The sequence below is a fragment of the Crotalus tigris genome, unplaced genomic scaffold (genome assembly GCF_016545835.1).
Source record: "Crotalus tigris isolate CLP2741 ecotype Arizona unplaced genomic scaffold, ASM1654583v1 scf7180000024513.1755786, whole genome shotgun sequence".
Classification (NCBI taxonomy): domain Eukaryota; kingdom Metazoa; phylum Chordata; class Lepidosauria; order Squamata; family Viperidae; genus Crotalus; species Crotalus tigris.
Window position 1 is genome coordinate 1,041,991 of NW_024100685.1, and position 20,385 is coordinate 1,062,375.

Here is a 20,385-nt window from a genome sequence, read left to right on the forward strand (position 1 = left end):
TGTTTCAGGAGATCCACTAAGGGGGGTGATGGCAGCCACTCCAGTACTCTCGTTTAGTCTAGAGCAGTGTTTCTCAACCTTGACAATTTTAAGGCATGTGGACTTCAACTCCCAGAATTCCACAGCCAGCAATGCTGGCTGTGGAATTCTGAGAGTTGAAGTCCACATGCCTTAAAATTGTCAAGGTTGAGAAACACTGGTCTAGAGACATTTTGCTTCTAGAAATGAAGACCATTGCCCCATTTCTCCACGAAGAGCCCAACAGCTGTTGACTCGCTCTTCAACACTCATCCGGGGACCTCATTTGGCACCGTACTTAACCGAACAGAACCACAGAGTAGGAAGGGAGCTTGGGGGTCCTCTAGTCAAACAGGAGACCCTCTACCACAGGGGTCTTCAAACTTGGCCCTTTGATGATTTGTGGACTTCAACTCCCAGAATTCCTCAGCCAGCGATGTCTCTAGTCTAGGAGTCTTCAAACATGGCCCTTTGATGACTTGTGGACTTCAATTCCCAGAATTCCTCAGCCAGCGATGTCTCTAGTCTAGGAGTCTTCAAACTTGGTCCTTTGATGATTTGTGGACTTCAACTCCCAGAATTCCTCAGCCAGCGATGTCTCTAGTCTAGGAGTCTTCAAACTTGGTCCTTTGATGATTTGTGGACTTCAACTCCCAGAATTCCTCAGCCAGCGATGTCTCTAATCTAGGGGTCTTCAAACTTGGCCCTTTGATGACTTGTGGACTTCAACTCCCAGAATTCCTCAGCCAGCGATGTCTCTAATCTAGGGGTCTTCAAACTTGGCCCTTTGATGACTTGTGGACTTCAACTCCCAGAATTCCTCAGCCAGCGATGTCTCTAGTCTAGGAGTCTTCAAACTTGGCCCTTTGATGACTTGTGGACTTCAATTCCCAGAATTCCTCAGCCAGCGATGGCCCTTTGATGACTTGTGGACTTCAATTCCCAGAATTCCTCAGCCAGCGATGTCTCTCTAGGGGTCTTCAAACTTGGCCCTCTTGATGACTTGTGGACTTCAATTCCCAGAATTTCTCAGCCAGCGATGTCTCTAGTCTAGGGGTCTTCAAACTTGGCCCTTTTGATGACTTGTGGACTTCAACTCCCAGAATTCCTCAGCCAGCGATGTCTCTAATCTAGGGGTCTTCAAACTTGGCCCTTTGATGACTTGTGGACTTCAACTCCCAGAATTCCTCAGCCAGCGATGTCTCTAGTCTAGGAGTCTTCAAACTTGGCCCTTTGATGACTTGTGGACTTCAATTCCCAGAATTCCTCAGCCAGCGATGTCTCTAATCTAGGGGTCTTCAAACTTGGCCCTCTTGATGACTTGTGGACTTCAATTCCCAGAATTCCTCAGCCAGGCACGCGTGCCTGGCTGAGGAATTCTGGGAATTGAAGTCCACAAGTCATCGAAGTTTGAAGATCCCTGCTCTACCATTTCAGGCAGATGACTGTCCAGTCCACTCTTAAAAACTTGAGGGCAGCTTCCAGTCACCTGAACATCTGTCCAAACTCTGAATCTCCATTCTGCTACTAAGAAGGAGTTGGCTGGCGTCTGCTCTGCCTTGACCTCAAATTCATTGGCAACCCTGACTTTTTCTAAGAATGTCTCAGAAAGGAGGTGTATGGCGCTTTTATGACAAGAATGACAAATGATGGGAAATGTGAATTTTGCAGATGAATCAACTGGCATGGAAAGAATAAACTTGGGACACAAAAGGGCACAGCCTCTCCTACTAGGGCAACCAGTGGCAAGGACTCTGATAATTTATCACTTAATTGTTGGTGTTGTCGCAGGTCAGATGTCTCCGAGGAGCAGAAAATTCAGGGCAGACCAAAAGTCTTCCTACAACCTAATGTGGGTGATGTATTGCACCGTGATCGTTTCCAGAAATGAACAAGGAGAGTTCTTTTTCTTTCTTTCTTTCTTTCTTTCTTTCTTTCTTTCTTTCTTTCTTTCTTTCTTTCAACGTAGAAACAGAGTTGTGGCGATTAATAGGGGTTTTAATAAAATTACAACACTCAATGGAATCTAAATTGACACAGGAGTTTGGTGGCCATTTTTGACCAAACTAACAGACTGTCTTTTTGTCACCCTTAAAGCCCTATTGCACAGAGACAGGAGAAATAAATCTGATCTTCACGCTGTTGTGAACCCTGCAAGGTGGCTTGGAGTGAGATTTGGGGTGAATTCGGATCTTACGTTTCCAAAGAACAAAGCATCCCCAGGGCCCTGAACTCAGCCTTCCAGATCAGACTCCAATTCTCTTCTAATGAACTCCAGGGACGCAACTTTGGCAAGGAAATTTTTCATTGCCTGATTACATGTTTGCACAAGAAGATGTTCCTGTTTTTTCTACAACTATTTTTTTTTTTTAAATCAGGGTACGGGCAGGACATCTTTCCCGCTTGGCTTCTGCAGTTATGTATTAGCCAACACGTGCATTTCATTGCCTTCTGCTGCCAGAAAGGGCCACTTTCCGACCTTGAAGCGAAGAGCTTTCAAAGCCGCTTGGGAGGGGGGCTCACCGGCAGCCCTGGATGTTCGGGGACCACTCTGGCAAGTTGGTCACTGCTCTCGTTCACATGCAGGACCCAACCTGAGTCGGTCACCAGGACCAGAGAGCTTTCGGACTCGGCTGGAGCCCATCCTCAGGGGACTTCCTTCACCTCAGAATCCACACACACATTCTGCTAGGGCAGTGGTTCTCCACCTGTGGGTCGGGACCCCATTTGGGGTCGAACGACCATTTCACGGGGGTCGCCAAACAACGCAGTCCGCCATTTTCCCCCCTTTTCCTTAGCTGTGCTACTCCCTTTAATTCTATTGGTTTTTGAAAGCCAATAGAATAGACTCTCTTGAACAGAGTCTAATTCTATTGGCTTTCAAAAGCCAATAGGAATTGTCCAGGCTGTCTCTGCCCTGCTGAGCCCGCCAAAAGTCCCAGTCTACAAACGGTGCTGCAAGGTGTCTGCAGCGAAGGCGAGCTGTCTGGACGTTTCCACCCCTCCCTGCTGAGCAACTACTAAAAATGTAAGTAAAAGAGGGCCAGGGGTGGGAGGCCGGCGGGCGCAGGGAGGGTTGCTGGCGCGCGTGGGGCCTGGCGGGTGCCTTACCTCCCTTGGGCTGGGCCAGCTGGTGGCCCAGCCGGTGGTCGGCCTGCGCCGTCTTTGCCGCTTGCCAGCTACGCCTCGGCCGGCGCAGGGGGCGGCACCACGCATGCGCAGCACTCCCGGGCAGGGAAAGTCCTCGACTTACGACCGGTTGGGTAGTCCTCAACTTACAACCGGTTGGGGGTCGCGGCATTAAAAAGGTTGAGAACCACTGTGCTAGGGAGAACTTCCCCGAAAACAGGATCCAGCACCAGTCCAAAAGCTCCGATGACTAAGCCTCTGGTCCTGGTGACCGACCCAGATTGGATCCTGCGACATTTCCACAGAGATGTACCTTCTTTCGAGACCAATGTCTCTTCCTGGCCAGTGGCCAGTAGAAGACATTCTTTCCGTGGCCAGAATAAGGAACACCAGATCCCGAGAAGGTTCCTCCACACCTTCTTTCTGTCCCCGGGCAGAGCTGCACAACTCTGGTTTGGCCAAACTTCTTTCAGTTGTGGTGCCTGCTGTGGGAAGAAGCCTGCCCCACCTAAGAGCTGCCTGGCCCTGACCCTCTGGGGAGACTCTGAAGGCCTGCAGTTCCCTCAAGTACCCACGCCAGGTGGTTGGGCGAGTTCAATCAAAACAGAGCTGGAAGAGATCTTGGAGATCTCCTAGTCCAACCCCCTGCTCAAGCAGGAAACCCTATGCCATCTCAGATAAGTGACTGAGTCTCTTCTTAAAAACCTCTAGAGATGGAGCGCCCACAATTTTTGAAGGCAAGCTGTTCCACTGGTTAATTGTCCTCACTGTTAGGGAGTTTCTCCTTAATTCCAGGTTGCTTCTCTCCTTGGTTAGTTTCCCTGTGTTGTTTCTTGTCCTGCCTTCTTCAGGTGCTTTGGAGAATACGTTGACCCCTTCCTTTTCTTTGTGGCATCCCCTCAAATACTGGAAGGCTGCTATCATGTCCCCCCCTGGTCCTTCTTTTCTCTAGACTGGCCAAACCCAAGTCCTGCGAGCGTTCTTCATGTGCTCTTCTGTTCTGGGAGAAGCTGGAGGAACTGGAGAACCCAAAGCTTGGATTGTTGTCATCCATGTAGCTTGTTCATCCCTTAAACTGCAGGGAATTCTGCACAGGACACCACAATGCAAGCACGGTATAGCTAGTGATGAGTTCCTCTTCTGATGGAAAACATGTCAGATGAATATTGAAGAAGAGGGCCTTCCCATGGCTATTGGGCCGGGAGCTTCCAATTCTGAGGGGATGTGCCTGCATTGGGCCATCCAGAGTGGATTGCAGTGCCAACCTCTGCCCGACCTGGGCCTAGAAAGATCTGCCATGGCCCAGGCCCATTAAGAGCCGAGACCTAGGCCTGCTGACAGCCAGGGGAGGGGGGCGGGAGGAGAGCAAGAAAAAAAAAGAGGAAGTGGCCAATTTCCTGCACTTGCTCCAAACACAACAAGCTGGACTGGGACAGGGCAAGAGGCACATCAGCTATAAAATACAGCTCTAAGAATCCAAAACGCCTGGCGTCCAGCTGTCATAAATCTCTGTCCTCTGGAGCTGTTATTTTGGAATTCACACTGTTTTATAGCTTGGGCCTCTGATGGATGGCTGGACTTTTGTGTTCTCTCACTCCATGGGGTCCTCCGGCTTTGACCTTCGGTGATGTTGCTGCCGACTCGCCTGCGCTCCTTCGGCCACGGATGGGGGGGGGGGACCTCCGCCAGCCACCCGGGAGCTTCTTCCTCTGCCACCCGGGGCGCCTGAGGTTGCTCCTTCTGCTCCTTCCCTTTCTTTGCACCTGCTCGCTCCGTTTGATCAGCAGTTGCATTTCTCTGAGCGCCTCTGCCAAAGTGGCTATTTTCTTAGCACCATTTTCTCTCCATTTGGCAAGCGCTGCTTTTTTCACTGTCTTTCATCTTTTTGAGTGAGGCTTATCTCAAATTAGCACACCCATCGGTATTCTAGGGCCCTCGGTGCGCTAATTGATTTATTTCCGGTCTTGCTTCCCTGTGCTTTCCTAGGCTGCATTAACAGAGGGATAGAATCAAGATTACCAGAAGTAATTAATCTCCCTGCCTTGGAAAGACCAGGCTTGGAATAGGCAGCCAGTTTCGGTCACCACGATGTAAAAAAAATGTTGAGACTCTGGAAAGAGTGCAAAGAAGAGCAACGAGGACAATCGGGGGGGGGGGGGCGGCGCTGGAAGTTAAAACATATGAAGAAGAAGAGTTACTGGAATTGGATATGTTCTAGTTTAATGAAAAGGAGGACTAGGGGTGAAGGATAACAGACTTCTAATATTTGGGGGGCTGCCACAAAGAGGAGGGGGTTACTTATTTTCCAAAGCCCCTGAAGGCAGGACAAGAAGCAACGGATGGAAACTAACCAAGGAGAGAAGCAACCTGAGAAGGGTCTTGCAGCCTTGGTGGGCAATCACTTAAATATGAGCCAGCAATGTGCTGCAGCTGCCAAAAAAGCCAATGCAATCCTAGGCTACATTAGCAGTCTTCCAATATCTGAGGGGTTGTCACAAAGAAGAAGGAGGTCCACCTAGTCTCCAAAGCCCCTGAAGGCAGGACAAGAAGCAACGGATGGAAACTAACCAAGGAGAGAAGCAACCTGGAACTAAGGAGGAATTTCCTGACAAAACAATTAATCAGTGGAACTTCCAGACGTGGTGGGTGCTCCAAAACTTGAAGTTTTTTAAGAAGAGATTGGACAACCATTCTCCTGAAATGGTCTAAGGCAGGGGTCTTCCAACTTGGCCCTTTGATGACTTGTGGACTTCAACTCCCAGAATTCCTCAGCCAGGCCCGCTGAGGTCATAAAGGGGCTGCAGCTGCCCACCCTGCTATAAACCATTTCCTACCACTCCTGACAAACTCCATATTCTTCAAAACAACCAGAACTGGAAACTTTTGATTTCATTTACATTTCCATCTGCTCTACGTGATCGATCGAGCCCCTGTGTCCCAAAGGAGGGACAATCACAAGAAAAAGGCCATTTCTGTTGCGGCCAGAAAATAGACTGACTTGGAGAAAATGTGTTAACAATTAGAGGATTAGGGGCAGGGCTGAAAAGCTGCCTTGTTAATTAGAGAACCTTGTTATCAAAGGCCTCGTTAAGAGCTACTGAAATTGAACCGCTGTTAAAACAAACCTTCATTAATTCCACTCCTCGGCCAGGGTCATCCTGTTGCTACTTACCCCTGCGAAGGCCGGAAAGAAAAGATTAAGATAAACAGAGCTAGTTCTGATCTTCTCAGTCAATCAGAATAGGCCTGGAAGGGACCTTGGAGGTCTTCTAGTCCAACCCCCTGCTCAGGCAGGAGACCCTAGAGCAGGGGTTCTCAAGCTTGGCAACTTTAAGACTTGTGGACTTCAACTCCCAGAATTGCTCAGCCAGCTTTGCTGGCTGAGGAATTCTGGGAGTTGAAGTCCACAAGTCTTAAAGTTGCCAAGCTTGAGAACCCCTGCCCTAGAGCATTCCAGACAAAGGGCTGTCCAGTCTCTTCTTAAAAACCACCAGTGATGGAGCACCCACAACTTCTGGAGGCAACTTCTGTTCCACTGGTTAATTGTCCTCACTGTCAGGAAGTTTCTCCTTAATTCCAGGTTGCTTCTCTCCTTGGTTAGTTTCCATCTATTGTCTCTTGTCCTGCCTTCAGGTGCTTTGGGGAATAGGTGGACCCCCTCTTCTCCTTTGTGGCAGTCCCTCAGATATTGGAACGCACTGCTATCCTGTCAACTTTGGTCCTTCTTTTCTCCAGACTGGCTGTGCCCAGTTCCTACAACCGTTCTTCGTGTTTGTCTCCAGGCCTTTAATCCTCTTAGTTGCTCTTTTCACTCAACTGTTTGTGCCAGACCTGTAAGTGAGGAAGACTGCAGTCCAAACTCTCTCCTGCACGCTCACATCACGTGGGAGGTTGGCAGGTCCAAAGGAAAACCAATTCAGGGAAGTTTGACAGTTAATAGAACAAATAAATGGATGAAAAAACAGGTTAGGCAGCCTGGCCCTAAGAAGTCACCCATCCTACTATTGTATTTCCAAGGGCTTCTAAAGTGGCCTCTTGAGAAGCAAAGCATACATTGAATGGATGTGTCACCTGAGCCATTATTCACTAGCTTTATGCGTCAGAATGCTATGGGTTATTAAATACTGTAAAGGCTTCGATGAAATCAAAATAATCTTTACCCATACAATTCCCAGAATTTGCTATGGACAGCCACCCTTGCTGACTTCAGAAGTCAAACAAGCCAAATCGTTAGGAAAGCCAGCCGGCTAAAAAGAACCGCATCCTACTGTCCTAGTGGGAAGTCACGCAAGACCTGAAGAGGAGGAGAGAGACCTGCCCACAGAGTTGCTAAGAGTCAAACAGGACTGAACGGATAACATCATCAGGATGGTCGTTCCCTTGGATGGCTTGTAAGGATCATACCTGTATAACAGACTAACCAAGTGTGAAGGGACTTTGGAGGTTTTCTAGTCCATCCCCCTATTCAAGCAGGAGACCATCTACCATTTCAGACAAAGGGCTGTCCAGTCTCTTCTTAAAAACCTCCAGTGATGGAGCATCCACAACTTCTGAAGGCAATCTGTTCCACTGGTTAATTGTTCTCAAGGTCAGGAAGTTTCTCCTTAGTTCCAGGTTGCTTCTCTCCTTGGTTAGTTTCCACCCGTTGCTTCTTGTCCTGCCTTCGGATGCTTTGGAGACTAGGTGGACCTCCTTCTTCTTTGTGACAACCCCTCAGATATTGGAAGACTGCTAACGTAGCCTAGGATTGCATTGGCTTTTTTGGCAGCTGCAGAACATTGCTGGCTCATATTTAAGTGATTGCCCACCAAGGCTCCAAGACCCTTCTCAGGGTTACTCTACTCAAGAGAGTCAAGTGCCACCTTTTCTATACCTGTGCATTTCCCTAATCAGGTGACACCCAGCAAAAGAGAGCTTCTCCGCAGACCGCAGGGCTTCTGCTGGACCAAAAGATCAGCCATTTTCTCCAGCAACGGCAGTGCCCATCTGAGGCCACACAAGAAAGACCTTCACTCCCCTCGTTCGGGCCTTGATCTGCCTGGTGGCGGCTGCTGAACGTGGTTCCCGTGGCGACCTCACCCAGAACGGGCCCACAAGCACCAACCCTGGGGAAGACTCATGAGGAAAGCCTGGGTGGTGAGGCCTACAACCTGCTTCTGGCTGGGAGAAAGTTTAAGAGGAGGAAGAGGACGGTGACGCACGGCTGAATTAGTGATTTCTTCCTCCGAGAGAAGCTGCATCCTTGTTCCCCCCCCTTGCAGGGCCATTCAGGGTCCCCCCTTTAAGAAGCCCTCTCCGCCCGGAGCTCCTGCTGACTGGCAGCCCATAGCCCGGGGGGGGGGGGCAGGTGGGGAGGGTGTCACACATGTGCTTTGCTGAAGCTGAGCATTTCCGCTTATCTGCTTCCCATTTGTGGCCTTTGATTCCTGATGAATGTTCCTCCTTCCTTTGGCCTTCTGAGGGGAGGGGGGGGCACCGAGCAGCTGCGCTCTCTGATCTGCCCCCCCCCCCAGCGTTTTTCAGGAAACGAGAAACCGACTTCCAGAAAACCTGCAACTGGGCCCTAAAGCAGTTTCTGCCCGACGGGGGGCCCCTGGCAGCAGAGAGTTCCTGGTGAAATTGGAGGGGGGGGGTCTGGAAAAATCCCTTCCGGTCTCAGGGACCTTGTGCCTTCCCTTGTCTTGGTGGCCTCTCCAGACGGGGGTCCAGGAGGGCTGCAGAGGGTCTGCCGGACTGAGCTTCCTCGAGGCGCAGCAGCTGCCGTCCCGGCCGGCCCTGACGGGACACGGCCCACCAGAAGCAGGTAGACCCCCTACTTGCCACTGTCCGTTTAGTGACCGTTCGGAGTCAGAACGGCACTGGAAAAAGGGACTTAGGGCGTAAGTTTCTCACACTGACTGCTGTTACAGCAAATCCCGGGTCAGGTGATCAAAATTTGGGCCTTTGGCAACTGACTCACACTTATGGCGGCTGTCCTGTCCCAGGGGGTCACGTGATCCCCTTTTGCGACTTTCTGATAAGCAAAGTCAAGGGGGGGAGCCAGGTTCACTTAACAACCATGTGACTGAACAATTGCAGTGATTCACTTAACGGCAGGGGCCAAAAAGGATGTAAAATGGGGCAAAGCTCACCTAACAAACATCTCACTTAGCAACGGAATTTTCCACACAATGGCGATCATAGGCAGGGGACCGCCTGCACTCTGGAAGACGACCGGGAGGGGCCCATCGGCTCTCTTCAGACAGCTCAGGGCAGTCAGAAGCCCCCCAGCCATGGGGCCCTTTGTCTCCCCCCCCAGACTACCTACTCTGGGAACCATCCGGATGTTGGGAAGAGATGGGAGGCGTAATGTGATATTACCCCAAAGGATGTTCCGGGCAGCCCGAGGGACTCCGGAACCAAAGCAATAAGCGAGAGGACATGGAGGGCCTATCCTTGGCCTTTGTCCACGAGCCTCTGCCAAATGAGTTGCGTTGCCTGGATGACAACTCAGTGACACCAAGCGAGTTTCCCATTTGAGCACCTCTTCCTGCAACCTGGCATTGGGGCAGGTGGCCCCCAGGAGGAATGCAGGCAGGAGCCCCCCCCCCCATCCCTCCCCCAGAAACCAGCATCTCTCATCTGGAGCTTCGCTTTCTCGGAAGCAAAAAAGAAGACGGCACTTTTTGCACTGCGGCTTTTTGCTTCTCCCAGCAATGGCCCTCCTTCCTTCCTTCCTTCCTTCCTTCCTTCCTTCCTTCCTTCCTTCCTTCCTTCCTCCCCTCCCCTCCCCTCCCCTCCCTCCCTCCTTCCTTTCCATGGAGAGATTCCCACAATGGTGGAGAAGAAGCATTTTGCTCCGGGAACCCCCTGGCTACAGCAATCCCCTGCGACATACGACGTAAAGATGGAACAGCCACTATGCAGGACAGACAGGCAGGCAAAAGGAGACGTCCAAGAAGTCCCGCCAGCAGTTAAAAGGCACAATGGAAACACCACACACACAGAACGGCGCACACTCTGCCAGAGAGAGGCTCCCTGAGGATGGGGGCTCCAGCACGAGCCCAAAAGCTCGGGAGACGAAACGTCTGGTCCCGGTGACCGGCCCACGTTGGATCCTGCACAATGAGAATCCTTCTTCTCAGAACGCAAATTCAACCATAGTTTCAAATCAGAAACTGTGAGCATCCAAGGCCAAATAAAATCCCACAATGCTAGGGAATTCCTGGAAGTTTGGCATTCAGACACATCAGTCCACAACAGATATACAGAAATAAACCATAATTACACCCCATTCAAAAGAAACAATGAAAGAAAGCTAAGGAGCGAAGCAAAAAAACAGAACACACCCTCTCCAGCAGCCGACACCCAGATAAGCAGGAATTAACACAAGACAAACAATCAAACAGAAAAAAATACCCTAATAAAAAAACTACCAAGAGGACAAAAACCACATCCCCTCCAACCCTGGCAAGGCAAACTATTGTATATAAACACTTGCCCACATTGACGATGCTACATGCTTGGATAATGAAGTGTCTGCAAGCAGACAACTGAGCTCAGAGAGCATCAAGGAATCCATATAGCAACAGCCACAGGAATAGCCCTTAGACTTATATACCGCTTCACAGGACTTCACAGCCCTCTCTAAGCGGTTTACAAGTCAGCCTGGTGCCCCCCAAAAAATTGGGTCCTCATTTTACCCACCTCGGAAAGATGGAAGGTTGAATCGACTTTGAGCCAGTCAAGATCGAGCTGCTGGCAGTCGGCAGAGTCAGACTGCAATGCTATATTTTCATCACTGCACCACCAAAGCTCTAATATAAAACCACTAGAGGGTTAGGTCAACATGAACTCATAGAGCAAAAAGGACATCACCAAGAAACTCGGAGTGTTTGGATATGGTTAGGAGGGCACTCACTTTTCTAGGCTGCCCTATCTATATTTCCTGGGAAAATACATGGGAAAATCCCATTGGAGGAAAATTCCACTTAGGGTTAGGGTTAGGTCACTGTGAAGTTATAGAGCAAAATGGACATCGCCAACAAATTCGGAGTGCTTGGGTATGGTTAGGGGGGCACTGACTTTTCTAGGCTGCCCTATCTATGTTTCCTGGTAAAATACATGGGAATATCCCATTGGAGGAAAATTCCACTTAAATTATTATTTTATTGGTGTGATTAAAACACAGAACTAGCTGAAAGAAAGTCCAAAAAAAAATCCCCTGACACGCATGCAGCAATGTTTAATTCCGTGCAGTGGAAGAAGCCCTCCAGCAATCACATGGCTGGCAATTCACAATTCCCCGCAGAGGCCAGGCTGCACAACTGGATTCCACATGGAGGCCATGTGTGCGAAACTTGTGCCCCGCAGCATTACCCTTGCTGGCCACTGCTTCGTGCCGGACGAGGCAGGAGGCTTTTGTAGGAGAGAAAAACACAACAGAGGACAAGATGCTCCACCAAAGGGAAGGCAGACAGCCACCCCTGCAGCCTGCTGAACCCCCAGAATTAACCCTTCCTCCCTGGCCCTAAACTACCATCCAGACGGAGCCAGCTTCGGTGTTGTGGTTAAGAGATCAGGCTAGCCTGGGAGAGCGTGAGTTCTAGTCCTGCCTGGGCCTCTCACTTTCTCGACGTTCTCAAAAGCCCTGCCAAGACAACGGCAGGGACTGTCCAGGCAGCGCCCAAGAATCAGGCGTGATTGAACGGAAGTAGAAAAAAGAGAGATGCCCCAGAGGGGGGGATCTGAACTGCTGCAACCAGGGATCAGGTTCAGACAAGTGATCAGGAGGACCCTCTGGACAACATGAGCTGTCAGCCGCAGGAAGAGCCTGTCAGACAAGAGTTGCCTTCTTGGGGAGCTGTGGAAGCAAAGCGCTCCAGTCTCTCCCAGCTCCTTGATCCTGTCGTCACCCCTGCCCACGGATGGCTGGAGGGGCGGGGAGGGCCCCCAGGCAGGCCCACCTGGGCTTCCCAGAGAGGTGCTGGTCCCCGCTGCTCCCCTTCACGCCAGTGGAAGCCCAGGAGAGGTTCCCAAGCGGACCAAGAACCCTTCCAGGTAGGCCCACGGAGCTGGAGAGACGGCTTCCCATCCAGCTGTGGGGCAAGCGGCCATCGTACGACTCCTCACCGGCCCCTTCAGCAGCGAGGCTGACCGAGACGCGCTTTGTTTCCCATCTACCCGCACAAAAGCCGTAACGTGAACCCAGCCACAGCACCCGCTGTGGGGAGACCCACTCCATGGCCCGAGGTCTTGCTCCGCGGCTCGTCTTGGATCGACCAGAGAGGAGAAGCGGCTTCTAAATAGTTTGGCAGTTTGTCTGGAGGCTCTACTGGAGCGGACGCCCGTCCAGGCCCTTCCGACGGCAGCTGGCACGGGAGCCACGTCCAGGAACGTGCTGTGGGACACCCAGAGAGGGCAAAAACAGCCCCGTTCCCAGACCGAGGAGGCCTCAGTGAGGCCGAGTAAGGAGGTGGAACTGCCTTCTTCGGCTGAAGGCCGATCAGGGAAGGGGTGGCATCCCAGAGCCACGTTTGAAGGCATCTTAGAGGTTGTCTAGTCAGCCCAATATCTACCACGGCATCTCCCACAGCTGATCACAAAAGTCCTCTTTGAAGGCTCCAGCAAAGAAAAAGGCCCACATGATGCGGCAGCCTGTCCAAGCCGGTTGGATGAAGATGCAGCTTTTTGAAGGAGAGGGACCTCATAGCTTCAAGGCCTTCAAGGAGGAGCCGAGCGGGACTCTGGACAGCTCTGCTCTGGGACCGCCTGGTGGGACTCAGCCACCTTCTTCTTCTCAGTGGGGCTCTGAAAGCACCCAGGTTATGGTCAGCTTAGAGGTCTCTCATCTTCATGGGGAGGGGAGGGGGGACACCTAAAACAGATCTGCCGGAGAAGGCGAGGAAGGAAGGACCTGGACTAGAATGCCACCTTCTGGCCAGGAAGGAGAGCTTCCGCAAGAACAGATCCCACCACCCACAGGTGAGAGGAGCCCCTGCCCAGCCCCCCAACCTGCACACAGGGAGCTCTCGGGAGCAGCCATAAAAAGGGCTCCACCTTCCCCCTCCTGCATTCCTGGAGGAGACCGACCAGGTGACTCCAGCTCTGCCCTCCTTCCTCTAGGGCACTGTTTCCCAAACTTGACAATTTTAAGGCATGTGGACTTCAACTCCCAGAATTCCTCCAGCCCTCTCTGGTCTCCGCTGCCCTCTGGTCGGCAGCCGCAGGTAGATGTGGAACACCAATGAGCCGCTGGGCGTCCTGAACGGACGTGTCCCCCAATAAAAGGACCTCCCAGACAGGAGGCAATGGGGCCAACTCAGCTCGGCTGGGTCTGCCGGGAAGCCCTTCCTGCTCAACCCGTGGGCTCCTTCCAGGATGTGCAACAGCAGCTCTGGAGTCCGGGACTTTGCAGCTGCCCAAGCCGACCACTGGGTTGCTGGATGTGGCCTGACGGGGCCCCGATTCTGCAGCGACTCTGCCCTGCTCTCTGGCGCTCAGTTCTTCCTCCCTGCCGTTTCTGTATCTTCTCTGCAGTTGGGGGAGGAGAAGGGGGTCAACGCTGACCACCTGCAGGGCTTCTCGTATCTGTCCATCATTTCCCATCCTGGGATTCCGGACAGGTGGGCTCCCTGCTCTTAAGCTGAACCCAGCAGGACCAGAGCCGGGAAGGGCACAGCCAGGAAAGACATGGGGGGGGGCGCTCTCGTGGCTCAGAAGGACAGGCTTTTTGCCCCCCACCACAGGCAGGAGCCCCCTCCCCCCCTCTGCCTTGGACTTCCGATGCTTCTTAGAGATGCCCCATTCCTTGAAAGCAAAAATCAGCCTCCCTGGCTGATTAAAAGTTGACAAAGAGCAAGCTTCTGCTACAAAATACGATGCAGACGTCTCCTCTGAGGCTCCTGAAAAATGCCTAATTCTTGACCTTCCGTCATTCTTTTATTTATTTATGAGACTTATATACCGCTTTAAGTGCAAGCACTCTCTAAGCGGTGTACACCAGTAAGCCATGTATATATATATATATATATATATTTACATTGCCCCCAACAATCTGGGTCCTCATTTTACCTACCCCGGAAGGATGGAAGGCTGAGTCAACCTTGAGCCGGTGAGATTTGAACCGCTGACCTGCTGAACACAGTCAGCTAAAGTGGCCTGCAGTACTGCCCTTGCCCAGTTCCACCTGAAATCTGCACTCGCCATCTGGCCCGGTGTAAACAGGAGGAGGAGGAGGGCTGGGGGAGGGGAAGGGCAAAGTAGGGTGAGGGCCGACCTCTCTGCAGAAGAAGGAAAGCCCAGGCTGGCCGGCCGGGGGCGATGAGGCCTCTGAGAGAGCCTTCCCCTTCCAGGCCCTGCTGACCTCCCGCTTACCCTGCCACCAAGGCCATCCAGATACCAGCCTCCTGGGGGGGATGAAAGGAAACTGAAAATGCAAACAGAAAAACACCCCTTTCCCCAACAAATAGAAAACTTCCGAGCTTTGTGAAGCTGACAGCCCCGCTGGAGGTGTTGACATAACCTTCCATCTCCAGCGGAGGCGTAAAGTCAACAGCCCCGTGTGCTGGCTGCAGATCCGTCAGGGAGATTTACATGAACTTGTCTGACATGAAATGAAAACAACAATCAGCCAGCTAGGAATGAAAGCTCTTTCTCTTCCTCCCTCTTGCTCTTTTTCTCTCCCTCCCTCCCTCCCTCTTTCCTGAGGCAGCGATTGCCACCGGCACCCCAATCTCTCCGGATCCGAAGCTGGGCAGGGCTTCCGACGTCTTCCTCCATCGGTCACTCTAACCCACCCGGGAAATTCTGCGTCCGGCACCCACGGGAGACTGGACCCTGCCCTTGGCCAGGACCCTTCACGCTGGGCCACACTCAACGTTGACCCACATGACTTTACAAGGACCGGCCAAGCGGGACGTCACAAAATCCACTTCTGCTGTCAAGAAGGAGCTCACTCATTCTGAGCTGCATCTGGAGGTTTTTTCACCTCAATCCCACCGCTCAGCTGCCCCCAGCCCCATTTCTGGCCCAGAGAGCTGAGCCACGGAGAGAGACTCAAAAGCCTTTAGGCAGGGGTCTTCCAACTTGGCCCCTTGATGTGGACTTCAACTCCCAGAATTCCTCAGCCAGGCACGCATGTGCCTGGCTGAGGAATTCTGGGAGTTGAAGTCCACAAGTCATCAAAGGGCCAAGTTGGAAGACCCCTGACATAGACTTTAAGAGGAGTGGACTTCAACTCCCAGAATTCCTCAGAGCATGCCTGAAGTCATCAAAGGGCCAAGTTGGAAGACCCCTGCCTTAGACCATCAAGTGTTTACAGACAACCGAACACACGCTGGGCAGGAGGAAGAGCTGAGCCTTCGGCTTGACCTTTCCACCGGCCCAGGGGCCACGCTGGCCTCCAACCACCCCTGGCCTTCTCCTCCCGAGGCAGACTTACGGGCAGGTGGGTGAAGACCGCAAAGGTGCTGCGCAGGAAAGCGATGAGGTCCACCAGGTAGCCACTGGCCTTGGGGGAGGGTTCCGCGGCTGTCCAGTCGTAATCGGCAAGTTGCAAGAACTGGTCAATCTTCTGGTTCAAGTTAGTGTAGCTCTCCTCCTCCGCGGCGTGGCGGGCGTCCTGTGGGGAAGGGCCCGGTCAGCAGGAAAGCTCACAGCGGCAGCCCAAACCCTGGGGGGGCTCCTGGCCCCCAATGTGACACCCATTCTCTTCCTGCCACTTATTCCACGGAATAACCATTCCCCGAGGACGGCAGGAGCGCAACAGTACGGGAGGGCAGTAGCGCCTCCTGACTGCACGGCTGTGCGCCAACCTACAGGAACACAGGCAGTCAACACCTGGCTCTAGTGTGTGTTTACTCCCGATTCTCAAAGTGCCGGCTAATGCCTTGCGTCTATTTACCCATGTAGTATGGCTGTAGTATTGCCACTATTTACTCCCCTCCCCACCTTATTGGGATGATTACGATGATACTTTTGCTTTGGATGTACACCGAGAGCTTCCACCCTGGAGACAAAGGCCTTGTGTATCTAATCTGTTCTGTTCCGTATTGTACTCTATTCTAATGCCGTCCACCCTGTGCCCAGGGATCCCCAGTAAAGCAGGACAGGGATCCCCAGTAAATACTGCCCTGCATTGAACATCCATTTGAATGTAAACTTTTTGTTCCTGAGAGTGTCCCCAAATCCCTGCACAGCTGTGGGAACCCTCTTTCCTCCTCTGCACTTGCACCCTTCTGCACCCCTGGGCGACTGGCTTCCACGATCACCAACCCAACACAGGCAGAGCAGGGACCCCAGTTTTTGTCCTCCTCCATTTTTTTCGGCAAAGGGTCCCCCTGATCTTTGGACAGCCTTCCTTCCCGCGGACCCTGGCCCTTCTTCAGATGTCTGCCTTCCGCCGTCCCCTGGCTGCTTTCCATGTCTGGATGGGGACAGCAGGCAGGGTCCTGCGAGAGGGCCATGGGGATGGAGATCAACGCTCAGGCTCACCTTGAAAGTGGCCATCCCATAAAGCTTCGTGGTGTGGACAGTTTCTGGAAGAACGTTGGTGATGTTGGTTATGAACTCTTCCAGGAAATGGCAAGATCTTTCCAAGTGCGTAGTGTTGATAATTATCTGGACCAGCTGCAGGAGCAACACACACTGTTAAAACCATCAGCCAAAGGCGGGCTGGAGGGAGTCAGGGCAAGGGGCGAGGGCTGTGCTGCCATTCGGAGGTGGCCCCTGGCAGAACCAGCCAGCCCAACAGACTCTCGTCTTCATCCCAGGAGAGGTTGCTAAGCTCCCACGTTTAGCTTGCCTGGCTACACTTCCGCTCCTATTCAGGACACACCGGTTGCAAAAAAACACAAGAACAGATCTGACGCCCTTGGCCAAGACGTCAACAGGGGCAGAAGCTTGAGTGACAGCACCTCTCTGCTCTCCAGCAGTTTTGGGAAACCTGCAGGCACCTCGGCTGTAATTAATTGGTGGGGAGGGGATTCTCCATCACCTGTCGACAGAGGCTGGGCCTGGGTCTTTCAAGGACAGCAAAGAGAAGCTGGGGGTCCCCCCGCTTCCCAGGCTGGGCCGTGGATTCTTTTCACCATATCATAAATCTAATGCCACCAATTAATTCTTCCTCCAAAAGGCCACATGCCAGGGACACAAGGCAAGAAATGATCCAGATGTCATTGCAAGCCCTTTACATCCAGCAGATCCTCTCTAAAACAGAGGGCCCCAACCTGTTGGGCACCAGGGGCCACCGGTTCTGTGGAGAGAGGTTTTTCCGTGAACTGGAGGGTGTGTGGTTTTGTGTGCTGCCTGCATCCCGTGGACGGGGCTTTGCTTGTTTGTGCGGACCGGTTGCTGGCATGCTGCGGCCCTGTGCCGGTCCACGGACCAGGGGGTTGGGGACCCTTGCTCTAAAACAGGGGTCCTCAACCTTGGCCACTTTAAGACTTGTGGACTTCAACTCCCAGCAAAGCTGGCTAAGGAATTCTGGGAGTTGAAGTCCACAAGCCTTAAAGTGGGCAAGGTTGGGGACCCCTGCTCTAAAATATCGAACTGGAGAAATCCCAAAGATGCTTTTCCAGGAGGCAACTGGACTGCTCATCCAAGAAGGGCCAAACCCACCCAACCTCTCCCAATCCAGAAAGGAGGCCTTGCCTCGGTCAGGCCGACGTTCTTCCTCCGAATGACGTTCTGCAAACAGCTGCTCAGGGTTCGAGTCAACAGCAAGTTAGTCGATTTCCGAATCATGTCGTCCACCTCCGTGGAGCTGAAAGGCAGACAGAATTATTGATCAGTTGAGTGACTGACTGACTGACTGAGTGGTCGCTAAGTGCAAACAAAACCATCAGCCAAGAGGTTCCAAGGAAGAGTGAAGCCAACTCGGCCGACACCTACAATAGAGTAGAGTAGAGTAGAGTAGAGTAGAGTAGAGTAGAGTAGAGTAGAGTAGAGTAGAGTAGAGCGAAGTGGAATGGAACAACAGAATAGCAGCTGGAAGGGACCTTAGAGGTCTTCTAGTCCAGCCCCCTGCTCAAGCAGGGAAAGGCGTTAGTTTCAAATGATGGTTTCAGAGCGTGGAAGTCAGGAGGCCTTTCTTGAGACGGGCGACCCTCCGATCTTGGCAATGGCCTGCAGCTCCTTGAACTGTGTCAGGGTGGACAGCAGGTGTGGGTCACAAACAACTGGATGAGGGAGGGTGGACACTCAGCTCAGGGCCCGATCAATACAAGCCCACAGATAGGAAGGTCGATGGAAAAATTATAAAGAAATAACCGGCTCTGCCTCCTTTTATCCTCATTCAGTTGATGGTTTCAACTATTTTGAACAGTACAGGCTACCCTCGACTTACGACGGTTCATTTAGCGACCGTTCAAAGTTACAGTGGCCTTGAAAAAAGGGACTCATGACCGGTTTTTCACCCTTACGACCACTGCAGCATCCCCAGGGTCACGTGATCAATATTCGGACGCTCGGCAGCTGCTTCCTATTTATGACGGTCACAGTGTCCGGGGGGGTCTCATGACCCCCCTTTTGCGACCTGCTGACCAACAAAGTCCATGGGGGGAAGCCAGATTCACTTTACCGTGTTGCCAACTGAACAACTGCAACAACTCCCTTCACAACAATGGGAAGAAAGGTGACCAAATGGGGCAAAAACTCCCTTAACAAAGGTCTCACTTAGCAACAAAGGTTTTGGCCTCCGCTGAGGTCGTAAGTAGAGGACTACTTGCATTCTGGATTTTAAAAATCATACTGGTAACTTTTTAAAAAGTCAACTGCCAGGATAAAGTTAATTAATAACAGGACGCCTGGAAATTGTTCTAATTACTAATGAAATGAAAAATAAACCCGCGGGGTAGATGGAGAATTCAAGCAGGAAGTGTTGCAATAATGGACACCGACCAACTCCCCCCCCCAAGCCCCCCCCCGCAAAGGCAACCATGACCGGGCAGGGCCAGGGGTGTGAATACTTAGTTCTGGGTTGAGGACCCCTGCCAGCTTCTGCCCCGGCCTTTTTGCCAACGCTTGTGGGCAGCGGCAGCAGACGTTTCCCCAAAATATTGCCGAGAAGCCGGCCGGCCTAGATACGTCCAAGCAGTCTCTGGGAGTGAAAGCTGACTGGAAGGTCCAAAAAATGGGGGGGGAAGGGAGGGCTGGGCACTCAGCCTGGCATGCTGCCTCTTCAAGGGGTACCCCGAAACCTCCAATCCTCTCAGGAGAAGGAAGTTACCGGGGTGCCGCTGCAGCAGCAATGAAATGGTTGCCTTAATGGATCAATTTTATTTAATTGGGGGCTCCCACTGGTTCCACTGGGGGAGGGGGCTGCGATGCTTGCAGGCACCCTGTTGACAGGCTTGTTTTAAGGCGGGGGGGGTCCCCAAAGGTTCTGCTGAAGATGTGGAGGCCCACACGAAGGGGAAATGTCCTGGCTCCCCCACTGCCCTTGAAGAGGCGGCACTGGCGCGCGAACACACACACACACACACACACACACACACACACACACACAGAGTTCCTGCTCCATCACTTCATTTATTTCTTTGCGACTGTTATGACTTTGGTAGCGGCTTCCGGTTACTCTCCTAAGCAGCTCTTCTTCTGAGTCTCTTTTTTCCTCTTCAAACTGAACAGGGTGGCTCTCCACCCCATCTAGGGACCGTTTGGAACCGCTGGCTCAGGAATTCTGGGAGCTGAAGTCCATGAGTCATACCTACCCCTGGACTCTGGAGGAATCAACCCATTTGCATCGATGACCTCCGTCCCTGCCATCCAAATACCCCCCCCCCCCATCTTCCCCAGGAGGTGCAGGAGAAGAAGAGACCTTTGGAAAAGCTTTGGAAATCAGCTGGGGGGAGGGGGGGGCGTTCTGATGCCCCTACCTCAGATGAAGGTCTTCAGAGAACTTCAGGCAGGCGTAGATGAATTCCTTGATCTGGGTATAAACCCGAGGCACCAGTTCGGAAAAGGGGAACTTCCTGGGGAACGGCTGCTGCAAAATGGAGGGGGGGGGAGACGGGTCAGCGAGACATACGTCCACCCCAGCCCGAGCGGACGTCGCCCCCTCCCCGGCCAGGTTGCTCGCTCTGCTGGGGCTCTGCTTTCCCCCCACCCCCAAACTCCTTTCTCCCCTCCTGGCCGTGGGCCTCCTCTGTGTGGGTCCGAATTGCTGCAGGACAACTCAACAATTCCATGTAAGTATTTACATTAAACAGTCATTGTATTCTTTTTGTCATTCTCATTTCATTTTGCCCCTCCTTTTGC

General features: G+C 52.3%; 1 protein-coding gene across 3 annotated transcripts in view; it reads right to left on the reverse strand.

The window, feature by feature from the left end:
* The window catches only part of EXOC6B (exocyst complex component 6B), a 168,123-nt gene that overhangs the window by 59,916 nt on the left and 87,822 nt on the right, over positions 1-20,385 (reverse strand). For all 3 annotated transcript variants that reach the window (XM_039333912.1, XM_039333910.1, XM_039333911.1), the window contains 4 exons: positions 20,004-20,113; positions 17,779-17,890; positions 16,621-16,755; positions 15,569-15,748 (listed from right to left, as the gene is read on the reverse strand). In XM_039333912.1, coding sequence (XP_039189846.1) covers positions 15,569-15,748; positions 16,621-16,755; positions 17,779-17,890; positions 20,004-20,113 — 537 coding nt within the window. The remainder of the gene's footprint in view (positions 1-15,568; positions 15,749-16,620; positions 16,756-17,778; positions 17,891-20,003; positions 20,114-20,385) is intronic.